At 38.8% G+C, this 25,196-nt stretch overlaps 2 protein-coding genes across 2 annotated transcripts in view; both read left to right on the top strand.

The window, feature by feature from the left end:
- The first annotated feature begins 6,490 nt into the window (after positions 1 to 6,490).
- On the top strand, positions 6,491 to 19,082 carry mmp30 (matrix metallopeptidase 30). Its single transcript, XM_072659564.1, has 15 exons — positions 6,491 to 6,592; positions 6,693 to 6,928; positions 7,048 to 7,196; positions 7,984 to 8,112; positions 8,209 to 8,367; positions 13,463 to 13,734; positions 14,944 to 15,197; positions 15,763 to 15,911; positions 16,711 to 16,836; positions 16,930 to 17,091; positions 17,183 to 17,336; positions 18,234 to 18,361; positions 18,482 to 18,641; positions 18,783 to 18,886; positions 18,979 to 19,082. Exons 1-15 carry the CDS (start codon positions 6,491 to 6,493, stop codon positions 19,080 to 19,082), a joined length of 2,388 nt encoding a protein of 795 aa, XP_072515665.1.
- Positions 19,083 to 20,515: 1,433 nt separating this feature from the next.
- acat1 (acetyl-CoA acetyltransferase 1) overlaps positions 20,516 to 25,196 on the top strand; it is a 7,499-nt gene continuing 2,818 nt past the window's right edge. The window contains exons 1-7 of the mRNA XM_072659659.1: positions 20,516 to 20,601; positions 20,885 to 20,932; positions 22,752 to 22,869; positions 22,990 to 23,085; positions 23,323 to 23,423; positions 23,549 to 23,692; positions 24,017 to 24,167. Coding sequence (XP_072515760.1) covers positions 20,557 to 20,601; positions 20,885 to 20,932; positions 22,752 to 22,869; positions 22,990 to 23,085; positions 23,323 to 23,423; positions 23,549 to 23,692; positions 24,017 to 24,167 — 703 coding nt within the window. The 5' untranslated portion in view covers positions 20,516 to 20,556. The remainder of the gene's footprint in view (positions 20,602 to 20,884; positions 20,933 to 22,751; positions 22,870 to 22,989; positions 23,086 to 23,322; positions 23,424 to 23,548; positions 23,693 to 24,016; positions 24,168 to 25,196) is intronic.

Here is a 25,196-nt window from a genome sequence, read left to right as displayed (position 1 = left end):
GTTCCACCCATGTGAGCCCCACATGAGCATGTTGGCTGGGAAGGCTTGTACAAATACACAGGATACATACATACGGTAGACCTCATCATTATGTAGTTAATTATTTAGACAAGTAATTTTGTAGGCAATTTAGGCAGTTTTATTTACATAATAATAAACAATAAAAAATTGCAATAAAAAAGTTGTGGCTAAAACATCTTGCCCTATATAATTGTTCCTCTGAAATATAAACACTAAATCAATGTGTTTCAATCAAGTATAATAATAAAAAAACAACTAAACAAAGAAACACTAAAAATAGTAAACGTATGTTTTGAATTATCCTACAGCTGCAAATCCTCAAACTTATTATTATATTATTATTGTATAAACACTACTATTGTAGTATTATAGATGACATTTAAAAGTACTACTACACTTTATTCACTGTGCACCACCAGCTCCCCCTCCTGGGCCTCCTGTTGTACTGCACATGGCAGGAAATTTTGTGAACAGTGAAAATTGTGAATAGACCAAGCTGTGACCCAAGAATACCCCAGAACCAAAGCCCAGGCCACACTGATGATTTCTATTTGTTATTTATTTATTTGTTATGAAAATATTGTATTTCATATTAGAATATGTTTTTGATTGGCTAAAAAAATGACAAAATGTGTCATTTGGCAGAAGATTTCCAAACTTTTTTATAAGACTGTATATATATTTATTTGGATATTTACCAAAAAAATAAATTCATACAAAGGAATGATTTTATTTACTTATTTTATTAACTTCCAGCCCTGTTGAATGCCATCATCACTTACACAGAAAAATGGGACAAGTACCAGGCAATACTGCGATTAACAAAATTCCAGAAAATGAAAATAAAAAATTATTTAAAAATATATGTTATAAAGCCACTTCTAAGGCTCTGAGACTCCAGTAAAAACCTGAGTGAAATATTACTACATATGGTCAGTCTACCAAACTTCCTCCAAATGTGCAGCAATATGTCATGAAGAAAGTCACAAAGGACCCCAGATAGTCATCTAAGGCCTCGCTCACCTAAGATAAGTCAGCGTTCATGATTGCACCATTTGGAACAAGCATGGTATTCATGGGAGAACTGCGGGGCGGGCCAAACACTGCTAACCAAGTGGAACGTAAACACTCGCCTCACATCTGCCAATAAAACTCCCCTAAACTCTCTTTTGGAGTAATGTTTACTGTAAATGTTAATAAACACATATCAGTCTGGATTTGTCTTTATGTTATATATTTATGTATTTTCTACACTGAAAATAAAAAAAAAGAAATCATGTTATGTAACAGGGTGGTAAAACTTAACTGTTTTCTTTTTTTTATTTTGCTTTTTTATTGTTTTTTGTAAGGTAAATGAATAAATGTTTATTTTTATTTATTTTTAGTTTTAAGAGTGTATGTATTAGGGTCATTTCAGCATTTGAGGACAACCTCTGTCCCATTGTATTTTTGTTTTAATTCATAAAATATACATAGTTTACAAATATATAAACCAGCAGCACAATCAATTTTTAGATATTCTTTTTCAATAAAACACTTACATTTAAAAATTGTTTTAAAAGTTATGAATGCAGTAAAATGTCTTGTCTCTGGCCCTAATCAAGCATCAACATCTAACATAAATAACAAGAATAACAAAAACACTTCTTGATTTATTATGATTTTCTGATCATAAAAAGATTAAGAATTATAATTAAATGCATAAACAGTGCAGAACAATACCATTTAAAACTTGTCCTCAACTTTCTGTCAACCCTGTTATGATAAGGGAAGTACTGCAGTAAACTGTAATCTGTTGAGTCATCAGACTTTAAGTAAGTGACTTCATTTCATTACTGAGAAAAACAAAATGTTTTTGTACTTCGGGACAAACAGAACTCGTCAACCCTGTTACACTTAAACTACACATACTGTTTAGCATACTAATCATCAGCCCTGTTACTGTCCAGTTAGTGCTGTTAGTACAAAAAGCCTGTTAGTATATTCACAGCAAAATAAGAAAATTAATTCACACATTTTTACATTCATCTTCAGTTTCTATAAATGAAGTGATAAAGTTAAAATAGCTAAAATAACTAAAAAGTTAAAAAGTTTGAATGTTTAAAATTTGATTTTAAAAGTTTGTTAAAGTCACTGTTTTTGCTTCTTTATGTTTTTAAATTGTCAATATTGAAAACCTTAAATGTTTTGAATGGGTAAAAAATGATTTATTTCTGTTCGTTATAACCTTTAAATGTGAGATATATCAAAATATTTTAAAAATACAAAACCACATTAGAAAACTAAATGTGAAACTAAAAAGGAAAATATACTTGATTGACGGCTTCATTTCATTCTATATAACCCAATAATAAATAAGTTGCAATAATAATAAATCAACTCTGTTATTTATATAAATATAAAATAATATTTTTGATCAATATTCCTAAAATTATCAAAGTAATAAACATCAAAGAGAAATATTAAACAGACTGTAGGCATTTATTTCTATAAAAATGTTTTTATAAAAAATATTTAATGCCATTTTCTGTAAAGAATAAGAAAGTCAGACATGGACATTTGTTATGTAAAGATAATAACTGTATGAAATATAGCTTTTGACTCTTTTGATTTATTTTTTGCACTTTACTTGTTATTTACTTGGGGACCAATATATATATATATATATATATATATATATATATATATATATATATATATATAATTTATATATATATATATTATTTAAATTATATAAATTATAATATATATAAATTATGCTACAAATTATTATAAGATATTTGCTTTATATTACCATATGTCCATAACAGAGTTAATATGTGAACATGATAAAAACTTTATTTTTAAGATTTTTCAAACATTTATTATTTTTTTTATAGTAAACATAGGCCAGTAGTTGTTTTTGTAACAATTAATTGAATTGTATTTAATTTAATAGCAATAAAATGTATATTTAATGTCCTTATTCATTCTGTATGTAACATAAATATTCAAATATTATTCTTTTTTAAACTATATACTCTTTATAGTCATTACCAGCTTTATACTCTCTCTCTCTCTCTCTCTCTCTATATATATATATATATATATATATATATATATATATATATATATATATATATATATTATCCTCCATTGCTGAAACGGCTAGTTAATGTTCGTTAACACTGAGATACAGAGATACAGCACCACACACACCCTACCAAAATATGGTGGCCCCATCTGAAACTGAGCCAGCAGTCGGGATCCAGCTGTTCTCGTGTTCATTGTGATACTGGAAGCTCACTGGCTGAAAGCTTCCTTGTCATGCTCTCTACATACTGTTGAAGGAAGAGGAAGTTCTAGCTGGCCTGCAGAGAGCTAAAAATAGCCATGACTAAAGGTGACGCATGTGGACTTTGCCTGAAACGCCATTTCCAGTCTGGTATTTTTCTACTGTCTTACATGAATATCACCCTATGGACAATGAAACCACTTTATAGCTAATGGTGCTGTTTTTCCCACGCACATAAAGACCCGGTCAGACCAGTTCACTGGTGTCCTTCACGAGAACCTCATGACGCAGTAACTACACTGATTACTACACTGCTGAGTGATTTACTACGCCTGAGAGGTGCTGAGAGGGAAGATTTCCTCAATAGTTCCTTGATTTCCTTAAAAAGGCTAAGCATCACCTAACAGACCTCCCCACCAAGCTGAGCCAGTCAGTCAGTCAGTCAGTCAGATAGCTACTAATAAACCCGAGCTAGCTGGATTCAGCTAAAATGGGCCCAGCAACTGCACTCGAGCAGTACAAATCTCCAGAACTGTTTGATCGGAAAGCATTGCCAGTAAATAAACGTAGAAAAGTAAGGAACTTAACACATGTCTCCTGCAGCTGATGTGGCATCACCGGACAGCCGACACACTCGGAGGAAAGCGCTGGGTCCCCGGCTCCACAGAGGCTCTTGGACTCGTTAGTTTCTTAACATGCCCTTATTATTGGGATTGTAAGGACCTTTTTTTGTGTATATATATTATTTATTTATTTATTTATTTATTTTTAAATTGTTTTTCAAAAACAAGACATTGAATAAACAAACACATTGACGCACCACCATAAGACTGAGAGGAAAAAATATATATATATATAATTTTTACTAATTTTTTTTAAATAAGAAAGAAAACATAAATAAATAAATAAATAAAAATAATTTAAATAAGAAAGAAAATAAAGTAAAAATAAATAAATAAATAAGTATATAAATAAATAACAGTACAATTTTACATCACACACAACTTCATGTCTGATTAGACAAATCTCTAAGAAAACAAAGTCAGTTGAACCGCGGCGTCCCTGGCATGACATAATCTGGCAGTGATTTTAAATATAATATAAAAACATCCAAAGAATAATGTATAAACAAAGGTTTTACAGGAACACCCTGCTCTCATTAGTTTTAAGCCGTATTCCATGAATTTCCTCTATTAACTCTTTAATTTCTTTTTTTTTTATATATATCTTGAATATATATATATATATATATATATATATATATTCCCTAACTATTTCTAATCACAAGTTAGGAACTTGACCTTCGCTGTATTTGACTCTAATGCATAGCCTGTCATTGGCTGTAGGCATGGTTTGTTGTATTAAAAAAATATATATTTTTATATAAGATATAATATATATATATATATATATATATATAAAAAATATATATTTTTATATAAGATATAATATATATATATATATATATATTATATACAATATATATATAAAACTTTATATTTGTTAAAATTAATAAATTATAATATTATTTTATTAAAAATTAATTAATACTAATTTAAAGATATTAAAGATATTCCCTTCATATCATTTTGACATGTGAACAGAAAAAAATAGTTTCAGATAGCTCAGTATTTTTTCTAATAATGTATTTAATTAAATAATGTAAGTTTTTAATTTATTGTCTCTTTAGCAGCTAAAATATATAAATATGTGACTTATTTAAAAACATTCATCATAAAATAAAATAAAAAATCGGCCAATGCTGAAACAGTCTGACAACTTCAGAGGTTTCTATATTTACCATTTAGAAACTGAGAATAAGTGGATAAGTAAATACTGTCTGGCTATGTCCAGAAAAATGAGCAATATGAATATGAATAAAATGTAAAATGCCGGTTAACGTTGGAATAAAATGAATGTTAATGTTAGTGACAATCACATTTCAGAAAAAATAAGATAACTTACTGTGTAAAATACTGTGATAAATAATTACAGTCTATTACTTATGCATGTTTCTTTCAAATTTCTGATGCTGCTTGAAGATTGACCATTGGGCTACCCTGCTCCCTGCCTCAGACCAGCTGCCCACCCACCAGCTGCTGCTCCCGGCCTCAGACCAGCTGCCCACCCACCAGCTGCTGCTCCCTGCCTCAGACCAGCTGCCCACCCTCCATTACAGACTACACTGAAGTTTACATAGACTCTAACTATTAGAGTTCAGATGATTCGAAGGGCCTGTGACTGACAGGGGCCCTAAAATGTTATTAATTGAGTATTTTGGCAGAATTGTTAGACTGTTAGAGTTGGGGGGGAAGTGTAATATATTGTCATGGGGCCCAAAATCCTTGTTATTATTATTATCACTATGACTATTATTATTACTAACCATTATTAATTTTGTTATTCCTTCCAATATCACTAACCTGACTGTAATGATACAGTTTCTTTTTTATTAATCATTTATTTATGGTTGATAAAATGGTATGCTTATATTTATTTATTTATTTATTATTTATTTATTTAGTCGATTTTTTACCTTTTTCTTCTCATTTTGGTTCTGCCAACTAACCCGCCCGTTAGCTAAAGCTCCCCCTAGCACTGGCAATGCTTCCCGCACTAGAAGGGTAAGGTCTTCTCTAATACATGCAAAGCAACCAGCCACAAGCTCTTTTAAGAACTGCTGCCAACGCAGCACCGCCAGGCAGCCGACACGCTCTGAGGAAAGTGGGTTCAAACGGACGCCTGATCGCTTGAAAGTGCTGAGGGGAGAGTGCGCCATCTACCCACCCGGACAGAACTCCTTGAGCGTCTGTTGTGCTCTCTCAGACTTCGGCTGCTGATGGCCAAGTGGCTCAACCTCCAGGTCACAGTGGTAGCACATTTGACCACTGAGTTTCTAAGTGAGTGTTTCTTCCTCCATCTCAAACAATGAACCTATTATAAGAATCACATCTACAGAACGATCATTTCCTTTAACATTCCATTAACATTTAACAGCAACATTAACACTTCCTTGGGTGTGAACATCAGCCCTGATGTTTCCTCATCAATAGAGAGTGTGACTAAGCCTGTTGCTTAACATGCCATTGTTTCAGGTGTATTTAAGCCACCATCCACCTGAGTGCAGGTCAAGCAGCAGAAGCAGCAGCAGCAGCAGAAGCAGCAGCAGCAGCACCAAGACAAGGACGAGGAAACATGGAGACTTACTACAGGCTCTGCATTCTGGTTGGCCTTGTGGCTGCCGTCTACTCGGTTCCAATCACACGCCAAGCTAAGAGTGATGAGGCCTTTGCCGAGGTACCGTAACCTTTACTGACCTTTACTTTAAACCTCATTCAGTAAGAGCTCAAACCAAGGCTCCTCTTAGTTACAGTGAAGCGTTCATGCATTTTAACAGGGCTACCTGAAGACGTTCTACAACCTCACTGAGAAGACTGGAACCCAAGCCAGAGCGAAGGTCAATCAGATGGGTCTGAAAATCGCTGAGATGCAGAAGTTTTTCGGCCTCAGTGTGACTGGAACGCTGGACCAGGCGACGATGCAGGCGATGAAGAAGCCCCGCTGTGGCATCTCAGATGTCGCTCGCTTCTCCACGTTCGGTTCTAAATGGCCCAGGACTCAGCTGACGTACAGGTGAGAGAGCACGGCTAGCTGGTTCGAAGGCATAGGAAGAAAAGCAGAATGAAAAAGTCATCAGGGAGCCTGTCCACATGCTTGACCGCAGGGCCGACTGTCTTCTGTTTTCTATGCAGGATTGAGAACTACACTCCTGACATGCCTCAGGCCGAGGTGGACAGTTCTATCGCGAGAGCTCTCCAGGTCTGGGCCAACGTCACTCCCCTCAAGTTCTCCCGCATTAACTCTGGTGTGGCTGACATCATGATTTCCTTCAGAAAAAGATGTGAGTCTGTACCTATTTATAAATGAATATATGCAAATGATCTTTATCTAATTAACGTAACATTATAATGCCCCTTTTTAAACTCTGATTAAGCCAGTTGTTGGGAAATTAACTAGGTGCTAATTAGTAAATGTAAATAAAATATAGGGATTATATTGGGAATATATTGCATATATAGCAAATATATTTTATAGCTGATTTATATTCATATGTCTCAAAAACGACAACTTTACAAACAAAAAAAACAGGCAACTTTTATACCTTAGAACAGAAATCAGTATAAAGACTTATTTATTTTAAGTCATTTTAGAGCATTTCTATTGGTCCAATCATCATGAAATCAACAGTTGCCAGGTTAATGTAATGGCAAAAAGTGAAAAACAGCAAAAATGGAGATACAAGGTTTTGGCATGATAGATTGGGCAGCAACGATATCTTACGGTTAAGTATTAGCAAATGTAAAACCAAGAACTAAAGCATTAAAAATAAATTTAATAAAAATATCCTGGGGGGCCCAAGTTTCGAATGCCGAGCCTGCGGCTGCTGATGGCAAAGCGGCGGGGCTCGGCATTCGAAACTTGTGACCCCCTGGATATTTTTATTAAATATAATTTTAATGCTTTAGTTTTTGTTTTGAACAAACAGGTTTTTGCCAGGTTACATTTGCTAAAACTTAACTGTAAGATATCACTGCTGCCAAACCTATCATGCCAAAACCTTGTATTTCCAAAAAGTATGTAACGAAAAAGTAATCTGCAGTTTTTACCCTCTCCTGTTTTTACAACAGCCCATGGCGATAACAACGTATTTGATGGACCAGGCGGCACTCTGGCTCATGCTTTCGCACCTGGTGCTGGCATAGGTGGGGATGCCCATTTTGATGACGATGAGAATTTCACCACCTTTTCCCCTAGAGGTAAGACTCACAATTATACTCTAAAACTAGAGGCTTCGTCTCATTTTCTTCATCATCGTTGCCAGAGAGAAACTAACCGTGTGCCGTCTTTAGGAGTCGTGCTGTTCCTGGTGGCTGCTCATGAATTCGGACACTCGCTGGGCCTCTCTCATTCCAGGGTCCCCGGAGCGCTGATGTTTCCCACATACAGCTTTACGGATCCAAATAAGTTCGTTCTTCCCAGGGACGATGTCAATGGAATCCAGTCTCTCTACGGTACGTATGTCTGTCTGTGGACGTCCATCAGCGTAAAGCTACTGTGGTAGTGCTTACCGTCACCCACTAACGCATTGCTTGTTTCTCCAGGCCCGAAGTGAACGGACCCCTGAAGGCCTTCACACCTCCAGCACTAATTGCTGTGCTTATTATCATTATTCATGCAGAGTCAGCCATTAAATCTGGACAATGGCTGAGTGTGAGGTATAGATTAAATTATTTGATTATTACTGACTGACTTTTATCAATGGTTTATTTAATGTCCTAGTTTTTTTGGAGTATATATTGTATTGTTGTCGTTTGAGTAGCAGATGTTATCCAGTGCAGCACTGACTGATTTGTAAAATAAAAACCTTTATGAAAAACCATTCGATTTTGTGAGTCTGTTACTTCTGTTGTTGTGAGATAGTCCTGGAGGAGCTGTGATTCAGCCTCAACACCTCCTCACAATTACAACAATAGCTTGCCGGCTAATTGCTAATTGCTAACTGCCCCCAAAATTAAGCAAACTGTTCCCCCCAAAGTCCTGCCATTTTTTTAACTGTCCGCACTCCATAGCCCATACAAAGGGGCACTACCTAAAACCTCTAGGGGTTTTTCTCTCTGTACCCCTACTCTGGAAGGCCGGACCAAGGCTGGATACCAGGACAGACAAAGGTTAAATGCGTGGAAATATTTATTTTTATTATATTATATGTATTTAATATGGACTCCATAGAGCTAAAATATGAGTAATATCTACACTTTAACACATTTTCTGTAGCTTTTACATCATTACTACTGTATACTGCACAAGTATACTGTGGCTTCATTGGTTGCATCAGGTTTGCTTGAGACAAAACACACCTGGACTGGCTAGGGGGATTGTCGACTGTGGCGTTTAATAAAGTGTTAGAATCATGGCCAAGGATTAGTATTAGTATTTATTTTCAATTAATAACGTTAATATAGGAACGCATTAATTTGAGAGACATTTTTATATTTTGTGTTTTTGAGCACTGTGTTGCAATGTGAGTTGTGCGCACTGTATATTTATTATTTTATTTTATTTTATTTATTATTTTAGATGATATTTTTCATAGAACTGTGTATAGAAGCATTAATGCGTGTTTGTGAAGCTGTTGAACCGTTAGAACATAAAGTAAAACATCAAAAAAATTTGGTGCTTTGAAAAAACAAATGTTTCTTTTGTTTATTTACTCTTTTTTGTACGTTATTTTAGACATTTTTACATTTTCACGCTCCTTTCCATGTTATTTACAACATTTCTCTGGAAATATTCCCTTCCTATTCAGTTGCTCGCTTCAGGTCATGTATTTTCACCACACCAACAAAACTGGTAAACCCAAGCAACTCTCCAAAAACAACAAAGAAGAAGATCCCAGTTCTCACAGAAGCCGATGAACGGACGCCTGCGGCAATGAACAGATCCAGCCTGTAATAATTCAGCAGAAGCAGCAGAAAACACTCTGACTCAGGGCAAACCTCTGTGGCTACTTGGTGACTGCACATGTCTAAGCTTATCCCGCAACCATGTCCTGATTTTAAAGGGATCAGATGATGCGTGTAGGTAAACAATCTGGGCAGTGATGTAGTAATAAAGTCATGAATCAGAATCTGCTTGTCTGCAACACACTCAAAGCAAGCAGGGTTCTATGTGGTTCCGAGAAAAACGTTCTTCGACCCATATGAAACCCCTAAGTGGTCCAGAGGAATAAGGCACTGTCACTATGACTGTCTTTGGTCTCATCATCCCAGTCATGCTGCTAGCCATCGGCAGCCGAGCCCCAGGAAAGCACAATTGGCCTTGCTCTCTCCAGGGTGGGTAGATGGCGCTCTCTCTCCCCACATCACTTTGTTGCAGTATTAGCTGGTGTATTGGAGCCAATGTAGGCAGCACTTCCCTCCAGATGTTGGCGATTTGGCAATGGTTTCAAGCAACGCAGTTGGAAATATGAACAGATTGACTAAATGCTAGTACACCCTCACTGGTTCACTGTTGTCATGGGGGGTATTACATACGGGTTGGGTAACTGGCAGCCTAAATTGTGGAGAAAATGGGTGAAAATTAAAAAAAAGATGTTTTATTTATGCTAAAATGTAAAGAATTTCCCTATTTTTAAGTTTCAAGGAGTTTTTAAGTGGCGCAATTGTCTGTTCACCTCGTGATCAGGATGGTTTTCGTTTTTTTTTACATAATTTAAAAACCTGAAAATTGAAAAACCATCATGCACCAGTAAACCAGACCAGCATTTACCAGTTTAGGCCATTTTAGATGAACATGGAACTCATTCTCATCGAACGCTGCGGTCCGTTTGAACTGGGGTGTCACATTTTCCGTGTTTTAAGTAGGAAATTATAACTGGAACGCCCCCACAAGTCGGGAGAGCCTCACCAACCCAGAGTTGGTGCTGCGCACCAATAGTAGTAAAAACTGCCCAACTCAAAGATGGGTCACCATCATAACCCAATAGTATTGCTAAAGAAAAATGACATGTAATTACGCAAAATTACAGTGAAATATCTTTGTAGACGTCTTACTTCAGTCATTTTACACCTTCATACAACTTCATCCCCTACTGTATAACCAGAGAGGTGGGCTGTGTCCACTGACGCCTCATACCTGACACTGGGTTGAGTTCCTTATCTGTGGCCTAGGTTGCCACTGCACTGTTTAAGGATCATGTTTTAGATGAATGACAGTGATACAAAGCCGAGAGCAGCCACAGAATAAGGTCCATACATACCACCCTACAGTGACGGCAGCTTTACTGGCAGTGGCTGGGCGGGCTTCCCTGCTTGGAAAAGATCAGTGCGAGCCCTAAGGTATGGTTTACAGTGGATCCTTTGACCATGTATGGGCACACATCCCATCCTCTGTCATGTTGAGGCATGTCACCTGTAGAAACTCCTCTTGCAACAGCCTCAGGCCATGCTAATGCCACTTACTGGCAAACAGTTGGTTATTACCCACATCCCACATATTTGTGCAGCCTCTGGGATCATATTAGTTTATGTAATTAAGCTTTTAATACCTGTAGGGGAATTCCAGACAAGTCCATTTCCATCAGTCCTTTTTCCACCACTGGAAACCAGGACATGAGCTGTTAGCTAGCTGTTACTTCACTGAAGTGCTGACTCAAGCAGAAGGCAAGGTAGCTCTCAGGATCTCAACTCAATAGGACTCCAGGTTCTCAATAGGAGTTCCAGGTTGGCTAGAACTGCTGTGGTTTGTTTCTCAGAGTGGTTTGATGTGTAACGATGCCCTGTAGAGAACATCACCCACTCCAGAAACTGGCCCTGAGGTCTGGTCCTGTAGTCTGGTCCTGCACAATCTGCTAATATGTGTTTTTTTATATATAATTTTTTTTTATTTCGAAACTGTCAGACAGTCATTAGACACAAGCGTGTAATAACTTTCTCTAAGGAGGCTCTTATAGAGTCATTAAACTCTTCAGCCGTCTGGGTTCATTCCCCACCACTGATGACCATTCTGACAGGGTTAGTTTCTCTAGAACGAGGCGTTTCCCACCAAACTCACTGAATGACTTTGTTTATGTCTTAACCATGTAATTATGCTTTGAAATTAGTTAAATTTCACTTTATGTAGATTTTGGAAATATGTCTGCTGTATTTAAATTTAATTGTGTTCAGTGTGTTCTGTTTATTAAATTACAAATTAAATTACTGCTTATAAAATGTATTTAGACAATCAGAAAATGTATACTATACATTTGCTATAAAAAAAAAGTTTTCTACCAAAAAAATGAAATGCAAAACAACAAAAAACTACAAAACAACAACAACAAAAACAACAACAAAAAAATCTGTTGTTAATTTCAAAAAGTTCATTTAAATCATTTAAAATCAGTTTTTTTTTGTTTTGGTTTTTTTTGAGTCTTATCTATTCATTATTATTATTAAGGTAATAAAATCTCTGTTCATTTAAATTTTCCCTCTTAATCCTGTTTTCTAACTCAAGTAGGCCACCTACTGGTCCAGCTTATACAGTGCAGGACATGCAGTACAGAACAGTAAGTTACTATATGGTGTAATTAATTATCATTTAAATTCTAATTTTATTATCATTTGAATTCTAATTACTTGTTACTGTTATAGCAACAAGGCTAATGATTATGCATCTTTATGATGGAAATAGGATTTACCCAAAGATAAATATTGTATATGCTGTATATAAATCAAATATTATTTAATCAACGCAACTCGAAATCCAGTTGCGGGAAAGTAGCTATCACTGTCACATTTACTTTCCAGGTAAAGTTACTATTTTGTAAACGGTGTTTGTGCAACAGTGATTATATGTGCATTGTTCATATTTAATAAAATAAATTAATTATTAGCATTAGAATTATTTAAAAAAATGTTGGAGTAACCTAATTATTAATCTTTATTTTATAATGGTTTAGTTATTTGATATTAAAAATTCTATAAAAAATATTAATTAAAAAATCTGAAATTCGTATTGAGCAAATTTTGTTGAATTTATGTTAATTTGTTTTTTCATTTTAGTTTCATTTTTAATTAATTAATTAAATAGTTTCCTAGTATTTTCCTGCCACTTTGTGATGTACAAACATTGCGAGAAATGTAACATTTTTAATTGATCCCCACTTTTAACTTCATAAAGAAATGACATTTTACTTGTTTTATGTGTAAATTATAATAACACATTCAGGAAAAACACATTTACAGTTCTTTTTTGATTTATACATCATACAAGTAACACATATTAATAATGAAAAAAATATTTATAAATGTGTTTGTATATAAAAATGTTTATTAACATCAACAAGATTTTAGATGAGGTTTATATTTTCTGTTCATATTCATATGTTACATTTCATTATTTACCTAATTTCATTATTTCTTAATTTCCTAATGATTTTAACTCTCCTCTTGTATTTCTTTAATCTCTGATGCTTATTCGACCACAATGTAAAGGCATCAGTCTAGGAACTGAAATTTCCGCCTGTGGAAAAACAGCCTGTCTCTGGTATTTTCCCCCATGATGGAGAGATATGCACCTGAAAACAACCCCTTCCATACGTCCTGACACGCGGGCTTGTTCAGACAGGGATCTGGAAGGCCCCTCTAACGGTGATGCTAAAGGGCGCTCCTCCCCCCAATGCACCCACTTCTGAGCTGCCTTATATAAGAGTGGGGCTGGACTGGAGATATAAGCACCTCTGCTTTGGGGAAGAAGAAGCAGAAGAAGCAGAAGGCCAGGAGATGGAGGGCACGACACTGCTTACATTGACCTTGATGCTGTGCTTGGTGCTTTGCGATGGAGCTCCAGCCAGCTTCACACAGGAATCCGCATCCACAGGAGAACAAGAGGCAGCCGAGGTAGAGCATGCTCTTCTTTATACAGTATACCTGTTCTAATAGAGCCTATATAGTGTTACTAAAGGTGTATTAACGCTTAGAAAGGCTTGTTATAACACCTTCTATGAGAGGACGTCCTTCTATAAGGACATTATAGGTGGCAAAATCAGCCTTATGACAACTGACGCTTGGTGGAGCAAATCTTTATGTAGGTCTAAGTCAGTTATCAATAAAGGCTTATAAACACGCTTTAAAACAGAGGTGCTACAAGAGGTTCCATCAACTTTTATGGAACTTTTGGTTCCGTAAAGAGCCGTAACTGTAATAGAGATGTGTTAGAGTATGAAGAACCCTTTAAGAATCTCACTAAAGACCCTGACAATGTAAAAATAGAGAAGCTACACTTGGTCCTTTGAGCAATTCCATAGAAGAACCACTTTTGGTTCCATACAGAACCATGTTTGGTTAGATTTTTTAAAGGTTCTTCACACTCACATTCATCTCTATTATGGCCATGGTTCTTTAAGGAACCGTCACGTTCCTAAGCATCGTAAGCATCTATGGAACCTCTTGTAGCGCCTTTATTTTTAAATGCTGACCTTCAATGAGATCATCGATGGATTTAATAGGGGATTGCTGCTGGGAAGGCTTTCTACTCGATGTTAGAACATTTTTGTGAGGATTTGATTGCATTCAGTCTCACAAGAGTATTAGTAAGCTGAGGTATTGATGTTGGATGATCAGTTCCACTACTTCAACTCGCCCCAAGCTCCAGACAACACAGTTCTACTGCTCCACAGCTCAATGCTGGGGGGCTTTAGATATTTACATTCACGGCATTTAGCAGACGCTCTTATCCAGAGTGACATACAAGGTTATTTATATCACAGAGGTGGGCCAATGTAGTGTTAGGAGTCTGGCCCAAGGACTCTTATTGGTGTAGCACAGCATAGTCACCCAGACCAGGAATCGAACCCTGGTCTCCCACATGGTGTTAGAACTCAGTGGCAGGTAGTGCTGTTATCTGTTGCGCCACACCAACCACCAAGTAGGCCTGCAGAAAGGCCTGCAGAAAGACCCCTCTAGCCGATGGTTGGCGCTGGGCATTGAGACTCTAGGCTCATGTGTGGCTCCTCAGAGTGTCCAGTTCTATTGGTCAGGTGTATTATGGGGAAGTTCAGCCCAGCCTTTGTGGGTTTCTGGCGTTTTGATGATGCCCTCTTTCTGCAGGCCTACTTGAAGCAGTTCTATTCCGATACGAAGACGACGTCTTCTTCTTCTTCCAGCGGGAGACGAGTGAGCGCACAGGACTTTGAGACTGTTCTGAAGAAAATGCAGGAGTTCTTCGGGCTGGAGGTGACCGGCAAGCTGGACACAAACACCATAAGCGTGATGAAGAAGCCGCGCTGCGGAGTTTCTGACGTGGCTAATTATGGCCATTTCCACGGCAAGCCCAAATGGGAGAAGAAAGTCATCACATACAGGTAAACACTGATTCCAGTGATGTGGGTGGGGAAATGAAGGTGGGGGGGTGGCAGCACTAGGGATGGTATGGGGCAAGGGATTTGACGAGGGGTGTCAACGTTTGGACACTGGCCTCCACCTTTAACCCATCTGTGCAGTGAATACACACACATATGCCTGGAGCATGCAAGTGGCAGCTTGTCGAGTCCAGATATCGAACCCACAACCCTGCCATCGAAAGCCTAGTCGTGCTCTAACCGCTGAGCCACCACTGCTCCCTTTAAGTCACTTTAATTAGCACAATAAAAGTCCTTGTATTAAGTAATGTGAGCTATTTTAATACATGTAATTCGAATAATAGCATTTAATGCAGCATTTTGTGAAAATTGGGCTCCCCCTACAGTCGGGAAGTGTAATTCGTGCTTTAAACCACCCCTTAAGGACACACTTTACACATGCATTTCTAGACAAGTTAAAATGCTTAATATTAGGCAGGGGATGCTAATGTTATGGCTGATCGGTTGCACCTAATATTCATAGAAATTTCTTTACTAACAGTCCTTGTGTTTCTCAACTGCATTTCAGAATAACTGAGTACACACTGGACCTGAGCCAGAAGGAGGTGGACGCCACCATCGCCCAGGCTTTTAAGCTGTACAGCGACGTGATCCCACTGGACTTCAAGCAGATTTACAGCGGCATGGCCGACATCATGATTCTCTTCAAAGCCAGATGTAGGTGAAGTGATGATGATGATGATGATAGAAATGGTCCAGTGTTTTATTGCAAAGATGAATATGTATTATGTGGGTGTTTCTAATAAAGTGGCCAGTGAGTGTACAGTTATGGTAGGTGTTTCTAATCTAGAAGAAACATCTGGAAGATCATTTGTATTGGTCTGTAACTAACGAAACACCTACCCTAACAGTACACTCCCTGGCCACTTTATTAGAAACACCTACCCTAACTGTACACTCACTAGACATTTTAATAGAAACACCTACCCTAACTGCACACTCACTGGCACACTTATTGGAAACACCTACCCTAACTATACAATCACTGGCCACTTTATTAGAAACACCTACCCTAACTATACAATCACTGGCCACTTTATTAGAAACACCTACCCTAACTATACACTCACTGGCCATTTTATTAGAAACAACTACCCTAACAGTACACTCCCTGGCCATTTTAATAGAAACACCTACCCTAACTGCACACTCACTGGCCACTTTATTGGAAACACCTACCCTAACTATACAATCACTGGCCACTTTATTAGAAACACCTACCCTAACTGCACACTCACTGGCCACTTTATTAGATACAACTACCCTAACAGTATGCTCACTGGCCACTTTATTGGAAACACCTACCCTAACTATACACTCACTGGCCACTTTATTAGAAACACCTACTGGTGGGGCTATTTTTCGAGACATTGGTCATTTAAGGGGTTAAGGAGTTCCCCTGTAAGGGACACTAAAGCCAAAGCCAGTGGCACTGAATGGTCGTTCTTTTGTCCAGATCATGGAGATTTTTACCCCTTCGATGGTCCCAGTGGGGTCCTAGCCCATGCCATGTCTCCAGGCCCAGAAGAAGGAGGCGATACTCACTTTGACGAGGATGAGCGCTGGACGCTGAGCTCCGCAGGTACAGCGGCCCCTCGCTGGTCCTCCAGCAGACGCTGATTTAGGTGTAATCGTGGTTTATGCTTTACCTGTATTGGAACACAATCTGTTTCAGGTATAAATCTACTGCTGGTAGCTGCCCACGAGTTTGGCCATGCCCTCGGACTGGATCACTCGCGAGACCCCTCTGCCCTCATGTACCCCACATACCAGTATGTGAATACGAATGGGTACAAGCTGCCGCTGGACGACAAGCAAGGAGTCCAGGCTCTCTACGGTACTTCTCAGTCATGCTCGATAGTGATGGAGAATATGCCAATACTGTACACGTACTGTAAACTGAATCTCCTGTCTGAATCATCTGCTAGGTGCTCGCGAATCACCGAATCCTCAGCCCAAGCCTGACCCTGAGCCTAGGCCTAAACCCGAGCCTGGAGCAAATCCACCAGAAAGATGCAAGCAGGACCTGGTGTTTGATGCTGCAACCAGCATAAAGGGGGAGCTGTATTTCTTCAAAAATGAGTAAGTTAGTAAACTCCCCAAGCACTTGATTAGGAAGAGCTGTAGACCTACCACTCGTTAATGCAGTTATCCAATCAGCCAATCGTGTTGTAGGAGATACAAACCAGCAGATACAGGCCAGCAACTTCAGGTAATGTTTACATGAATGAGGGCATGAGTGTTGGTGTCAGAAGTGGAGGCTGGAGTGTTTCTAGAGCTGCTGATCTTCTGGGTCCCTGAAGAAGAGCCAGCTTGGTCGGAGCTGACAGAACAGAAAGGCTACGGTAGCTCAGGGAACCACTCAGAAAGGCATCCCAGACACGTCCGACCTCGAGGAGAATGATGGGCTTCAGCAGCAGCCGAACACCTAATCGGGTTCTGCTTCTTCTTTCCGCCAAGAACAGAAAGCTGAGGCTGGAAAAAGGATCATCATACAGATGCTGGGAGCTGAATTTGATGCCAACAGCATGAATTCATGGACCCAACCTGTCTCGTGTCAACAGTCCAGGCTGGTGGAGGTTTTGGTGTGTTGGTTAGCACACTTTGGGTTCGTTAATGCTAATCAGTCATTGCTGGAATGCTACAGCCTGTTTGAGGATGGTTGCAGACCATGTGCATCCCTTCATGGCCACAATTGACCCATTCAGTGAAGTCCAGGTCACTGGTTCTGAATCCAGTAGACCACCCTTGCGATGTGGTGGAATGGGAGGTTCGGAGCATTAAAAAAAAAGGCCTGCAAGAATTGGGTGATGGCATCAGGTCAGCATGGTCCAAGATCTTCGAGTGATGATTCCAACATCTTGTGGAATCCATGCCATGAAGAATCGAGGCTTAATAAGCGCTTAATAAGTGAATAATGCAATCATACTAATAATAATATTACAATATTCATGAGCCTGTATCTCTCTTTGCTGTAAGGTATTACTGGAAGAAATCTGGCAACCATAGAATCCAGCAGACCAGAATTAAATCCACGTGGCCGGCGGTGACCTCTGTCGATGCAGCTTATGAGTTCAAAAAGCGGGACATCAGCTTCTTCTTCAAAGGTACGGCGGCTCTTTTCATCATTATTATTATTGACTTATTGATTATTATTGATTGGATTCTGATTTTAATAAGCTGTGAATTCCTCACGTATTTGTTTGTGTTTGTGTGGCACCATGCAGGTCAGCAGTACTGGGGCGTGAGAGGGTCCGTCTCTTTACCCGGATACCCTAAGTCCATCTCCAAGTTCGGCTTTCCTTCATCTGTGGCTAAGGTCGACGCTGCGGTCCATGTGGAATCAACAGGCCGGACTTTGTTCTTTGCTGGCAGTAATTACTGGAGGTGATCAATCAGTAACTTACCAGAATGAATTCGGCCTCTGTTTACATGAGGGTTATGCAAGCCTCCTTTATTTGCTGTTGTTGTTGTTGTTGTTTTTGTGTTTATACTTAAATAAATAAATTGACTTTGTTGTTTGCTTAGCTTCAATGAAAGGACTGGACAAATGGACCAGGGGTTCCCTAAATCCATCCAGCGAAATTTCCCCGGCATTGGCTCCAGGGTGGACGCTGCTTTTGAGAACTACGGTAAACTCTAATGACTCTAATTCACACCACCTTCACTTTCATCCACAATAAAAACAAATCAACAACATGTCTCTTCATTTCCCTCTCCTCAGGCTACCTGTACTTCTCCAACGGTGCCCGGCAAACAGAGTACGAGTACCAATCCCGAAGGGTCCGGCGGGTTCTTCTGAACTATGGATGGCTGAACTGCTACTGAGCACATTTTCACCAGTTAAATGAACCATTCTGTCTAACCCCTTCATGTGTGCCCAGTATTGCTCTACTAGTTTTTATGTTGTTATTGTTATTATCACACTTAAGGCTTATTTTTGTACAGCGAATAACATTTTGTAAGTAAAAAGAACTGCTAATAAAACATATTTCAATAATGTAATCGTGGTGAAACATGGATTATATATGTATAGAAGTATGTACGTATATACATGCATACAGCCTTGTAAAATGTTTAGGTGTGTCAATAAGTGAACATCAATATAACATTTGATGCCCATTTTAGATACAATTTCTATTTATTACATTGAACTGAACTGATTTAACAATTTAACATATTAAGAAAATATTTATATATAGCATTGACTTAAATTCAGATACTTTTGCACATGCCATTTAACGATTTTTGTGATATGTTAGTTACATTAAATAAAAATGAACAATAGTCACACATTAGAATGTGCAAACAAAAACATATATATATATATCTATATAAATGCAACAAATATATAAATATATATTTTGTTGCACTTATAAATATGTAAATGCAACAAAATGACAAAGCTTTTTACTTTGACATCCATTAAAAGCTTTTCCTTCTTTTCTACTAGCAATTTAACATATTATCATATTAGCATATGTTAATATGTGCCATTTATATGACATATTTATATGTTCCATTACTTTTGCACACACACATTTTTGTTTATGTTTTTTTGTAATATTTTAAATTAGGAAAATGAACAATGATCAAACATTAGAATGTGCAAAAAATAATAATAATAAATTAAACAAATGTCTTACTAAAATATTCTTAGATTAACCATAAATACCCATAAATCCATTATAAATAATAATATTGTTTATTGCTTTTTAAATTCTTATTTATATTGTGTATATAGTGTAAATTATTTATCTAAATTGTGTCTTGCTATCCCTTTCTGCTGTCACACTGGGAATTTCCCCACTGCGGGACTAATAAAGGACTAGATATCTTATCTTATCTTATATCCAATAAAATACCCATAAATCCATTATAAATAATAATATTGTTTATTGCTTTTTTAATTCTTATTTATATATATTTATTATATTTTTGTAACTGAGTGTCTTGCTATCCCTTTCTGCTGTTACACTGGGAATTTCCCCACTGCGGGACTAATAAAGGACTATCTTATCTTATCTTATATCCAATAAAATATCCATAAATCTTAAATCCATAAATCCATAAATTTTTCCGTCATTCTTTCTTTTTCTATTTCTTAATTTGTTTATTTATTGTGAAACGTATTAAATGAAAAACAACGAGGAAAAACTCTTAAAAAAAAAACCAAGCCCCCTGAACTACAATACCCACAATCCCTGAAGCCAGACGTGACGTAAAGCGCGCACACCTCTCGATGTGATTGGCTGTTCCCTTAAAAGCGTTGGCCACATTCGTCCTTGTGTAGTTTATCAGTATGTCGTCCGCGGCTCTGCTCTCCTGTCAGCTGGGCAGACAGCTGGTAAGTAGAGTCCGATAATCGAAGGAGGTTCAGGCTGCGTTCGTGAACTTTGCTTTACTTCCCACCAAAAGTCCATAAAGCGTGTTGGTTTAGCGAGCCGGCTCGTGCTGGACGCTAGCTAGCTGTGTGTGTGTGTGTGTGTGTGTGTGTGTGTGTGAGCCTGCTAGCCAGCTAACTTCAGCTGCAGGCCTGCCTCAGGTTCAGGGCAGCAGATCAGAGGTGCTGTAGCTGTTCTCTGTGCTCTTCATTGTCCTAACTGTGTTTTTATAACCTGTAATTGCAGACACACAAGTTTCTGTGCAGGACCTTCACCTCTCGCCCTTCTCTCAATGTAAGTAACTGAGACAGTGCTCTTCAGTGTCTCCAAGGACAGTTCAGTGGATCTTCATGGACTGAACATCCACATGGTTCATGCTGAGATGTCCTCAGAGTGTGCTGATGTGAGAGAGACACTTGCTGACTGGTTGCTGGAGTCAGGGGTCATGGTGTGTGTGTGTGTGTGTGTGTGTGTGTGTGTGTGTGTGTGTGTAATGCAGCAATGGTCAAAACCATCATTTACATTTATGGTATTTATCTGACGCTCTTCTCCAGAGCGACTAACAAGGTCACCCGTATTACAGATGTGGGCCAATGTAGTGTTAGGAGTCTTGCCCAAGGACTCTTACTGGTGTAGCGCAGCATAGTAGTCACCCAGACTGGGAATCGAACCCCAGTCTCCCACATGGTGCAATATCTTATTGATAGGTAGTGGTGTTATCTGTTGCGCCACACCAACCACAACAAAAGCTCCATGTACATTTACATTTATGGTGTTTAGCTGAGGCTCTTATCCAGAGCGACTTACAAGGTTACTGGTATTACAGAGGAGGGCCAGTGTAGTGTTAGGAGGCTTGCCCAAGGACTCTATTGGTGTAGCACAGCATAGTAACCCAGATGGGGAATCGAACCCCAGTCTCCCATGTGGTATAGTAGCTCACTGGCAGGTATATATATATATATATATATATATATATATATATATATATATATATGCTGCGATCTCTTCACTGGCTGAAAACCTTGCCGCTGGCCTGCAAAGCCAAAAATAAACCAGACCCTCCGTACTTTATAGTGATGGTCAAAAGCCAATCTGCACCGAGAGCCCTTCCAGCTTCAAGTACGGCTCGGCTCGACCCGCCGTCCCTCAAAATCCAAGGAAGACGAGCGTCCAGGCTTTTTACTGTCCTGCACCGAAGTGGCGGAACGAACTTCCCCTGGCTGTCCGAACGGCAGAGTCCAACGCTCACTGTCCTCAAACCCAGACTGAAGACCCTCCTCTTCCCAGGGTACTTGGGTGAAGAGTAGAGTATTATGGTCTCTGGATGGCTGAGGTTAATCTTGCATAAATAGTGAAGCACTTTTGTAAGTCGTAAATGTAAATGTATAAACACACACATAAATTATGTTTATTTGTATTTTTTATTTATTTATTTATTGTTTACATCAAAATGACTTATATAACATCGTAGCATCTCTACAAATCCGAGCTTGTAGTGCCAGGATGTGCAAGGTTAAGGTTTGTGAAGCAGGTCCTCAGGTATCTGGTGACCTTCATAAGCATTTTATAGCTGCATGTGCAGGGCGCTGTATTCTGGTGATACAGATCACAGCCCACCGGTTCTGATTCAGTATATTGTGATATACGGGCGGTTGGTCTTCAGTGGGATTACAGGGTTTCAGGGTTTTAAACACAACTATACAAATGAGCCACTGTCTGCCACCAGTCGTTGCATGTAAACTGTTCAGTAATTAAAAATCTATGCCAACCAAAAAATTAGGAGACGTCCATATTTTCATGTTTTTATAGTACTATTTATGTGCGTGAGCTTTTAGAGGTATTTTAGAGGCAGGATGGTTCGAATCCTGGTTACGCTGCTAGCCATCGGCAGAGACCGCAGTTGTCCTTGCTCTCTCGCGGGTGGCTTCTGCGGGCTGGTGTGTCGGTCCAATTGGTCCAATTGGCGGTCCAAAATTGTCCAAATATATAATTTTCTCAATTAATTCATTTATTTCAAAACAGTGACATCCCCCTTCATTGATTCAATAAAAATATTTTTCAGTTTAAAAAAGAAAAAAGAATGAACTTCTTCTTTTTTTTTTAATCCATTTAGGAAGTTGTCATTGTCAGTGCTGTTCGGACCCCTATTGGGTCTTTCAAAGGGAGCCTCTCCACGCTCCCTGCAACCAAACTGGGCTCCATCGCCATTAAAGGAGCAGTGGAGCAAGCGGGTAAGTACCTTCCCACCATGAAGCCACTGACTCTGCTTAGGAAGCACTGATGCTGCTCACATTGACTGAAGTGACCGAAATACATGGAGTAGACTGGCCTGCATTCTCCGCCTGCTGTAGGAATCCCTCCTGAGGAGGTGAAGGAGGTGTACATGGGCAACGTGCTGCAGGCAGGAGAAGGACAAGCGCCGACCCGACAAGCTCTTCTAGGCGCCGGTATGCTTTTGCTTGTGAGATAACATGCCTTCACAAATTAGCATCAAGTAAAAGGGAGGGGGTGGTGAACGGTTCTCGGCTTGGGCAAGCTGTTCTGGCGACTTTTTAAACCCTTAAGGGTTATTTATTTATTTATTAATTTATTAATATATTTAAATTTGATTGGTTTTATTGGTTGCTGAAGCTGCAGTCTAATTTCTTTTATATTTAATAAAAAAAAATTCCCCCCACCCACAGGCCTGCCCCTCTCCGTTCCAGCGACAACGATTAACAAAGTCTGCGCCTCTGGTATGAAGTCCATCATGTTGGCATCTCAAAATCTAATGTGCGGACACCAGGTAAGACGGCTATTCTTCCCCTGCTTTGGTTAACGGCCTGACGGTCTGAGGTGGGCGTTTACGTCGTCTCCTGAGTTCGTCACCATGTGCTGTGCTGACTGGCTACTTTTGATGGTGTTTTGTAGGACGTGATGGTGGCGGGTGGCATGGAGAGCATGTCTCAGGTTCCCTACGTGATGTCCAGAGAGGCGCCCCCGTATGGAGGGGTGAAAATGGAGGATCTTATCGTTAAGGATGGTCTGACGGACGTGTACAACAAATTCCACATGGTACTGGACCTTCTGTCCTCTTAATCAAATATGACGTGCTTTTAGACCTTTGTCCTCTAAAACAAATTCCACGCTGCGTTCGACCTTCTGAACCACGTCCCGTATGCTGTTGTCCATCAACTTCTAAGGCCTAAAACAATTTGCATGTTGTTATTTTCTGGTGTTTAAGGAATTGGTGCTCTTCTCTCATGATCCTGTATTTCAGCGTCGGACTGTGGCGCTTTGAAACTGCCACTGAGTGTGATCGGACATCTCAGTGCTCTGTTTACATGGGTTTGTTCTGCTTGGTTCCTTCACTCCATGACCTCCCTGCTTCATCTGTAGGGCAACTGTGCAGAAAACACTGCCAAGAACGGCAGCTTTTCCAGAGAGGAGCAGGACGCCTACGCTATCAGCTCGTACACACGCAGCAAAGCAGCCTGGGAGTCCGGAATCCTGGCCAAGGAAGTGGTTCCAGTGAGCATCCCGCAGAGAGGTCAGCTGTTTATACTTTGGAGGCTCTCGTGTCCCTGTATTCGAGTAGTTTGGTGGAAAAAATGAAATAATTAAAAATATATATATATAAAAAAAAAAACGAATAACCGCGAGAGATGCAGTCAGTCAAGCGATGTCTGATCAGACACGTGCTTCATTCGTTTAGAATAAGAGATGCTAGGCTAACGTTGCTAACAAACACTGAGCTCTGTAAATACACACCATACTCTTCACTTTCACAAATCTGTTGGGGAGATAAAAAGCTGCATGGACGGGACTTATTTAAGTACTTAAGCCAAAACCTGAGCTCCAGCTGAAGATCTATAGAGAAGTTTGCTTTTGTGATTATCCAGTAAAGTGAGTCGTACCGTGTCCCGAACCACAGCAGAAGAGCTCTATAGACCTGCGAGTGTGAAGAACGTTTTTCCGCATAAGTTTAAAGACCCTTAAAGACCCCATCGCTAGCCTAGCATCTCTCATTCTGCACCAAATATGTCTGGGCTGATCAATAGTGATCCATTTTCATAATTGTTATATATATATATATATATATATATATATATATATATATATATATAATATATATAATGTGTGTGTGTGTGTGTGTGTGTGTGTTGTTGTTATTACATATTTATTTAGATTTAAATGGTCAGTTTTTTTTCTTTTTTTTTCTTTTCTTCATCATGGGAATCCTCTAAATAGCTCTGGACCAATAGCCATGCTCTAAATTACTTGGAATTAACTCTTATTTTATATTGACTTCCATTTACAATTAACAGCATTTTTACCTTTCTCCTATAAAGTCACTATTTTGGAGATACATGTTTTTCATATATTATATAATGTGTGTATGGATGTATATAATTTCCATGTAACCTTTAGGAACTGACTGTTCACTTACTGACTGATCGGTCCACCCCTTGACATGATCCACTTCTACCATCCTCATTGTTGTTGTTCCCTTCACCTGTCAGCGGTGTTAATGTTCTGGCTGATGGGTTATATGTTCTGCACACTCAACTAGTGTGTT

Source organism: Salminus brasiliensis, chromosome 16 (genome assembly GCF_030463535.1).
Source record: "Salminus brasiliensis chromosome 16, fSalBra1.hap2, whole genome shotgun sequence".
Lineage (NCBI taxonomy): Eukaryota > Metazoa > Chordata > Actinopteri > Characiformes > Bryconidae > Salminus > Salminus brasiliensis.
Note: the sequence above shows the minus strand (reverse complement) of the source record. Positions and strands in the feature narration are given on the sequence as shown.

What these genes read in the sequence shown, in the direction of transcription:
- mmp30 (XM_072659564.1), top strand. Translation starts at nt 6,491, where the DNA reads ATGGAGACTTACTACAGGCTCTGCATTCTGGTTGGCCTTGTGGCTGCC. An exon ending in AGGAGTCCAGGCTCTCTACG is followed by an intron (nt 17,092 to 17,182) that starts GTACTTCTCAGT and finishes ATCATCTGCTAG; the next exon opens with GTGCTCGCGAATCACCGAAT. An exon ending in CATCAGCTTCTTCTTCAAAG is followed by an intron (nt 18,362 to 18,481) that starts GTACGGCGGCTC and finishes GGCACCATGCAG; the next exon opens with GTCAGCAGTACTGGGGCGTG.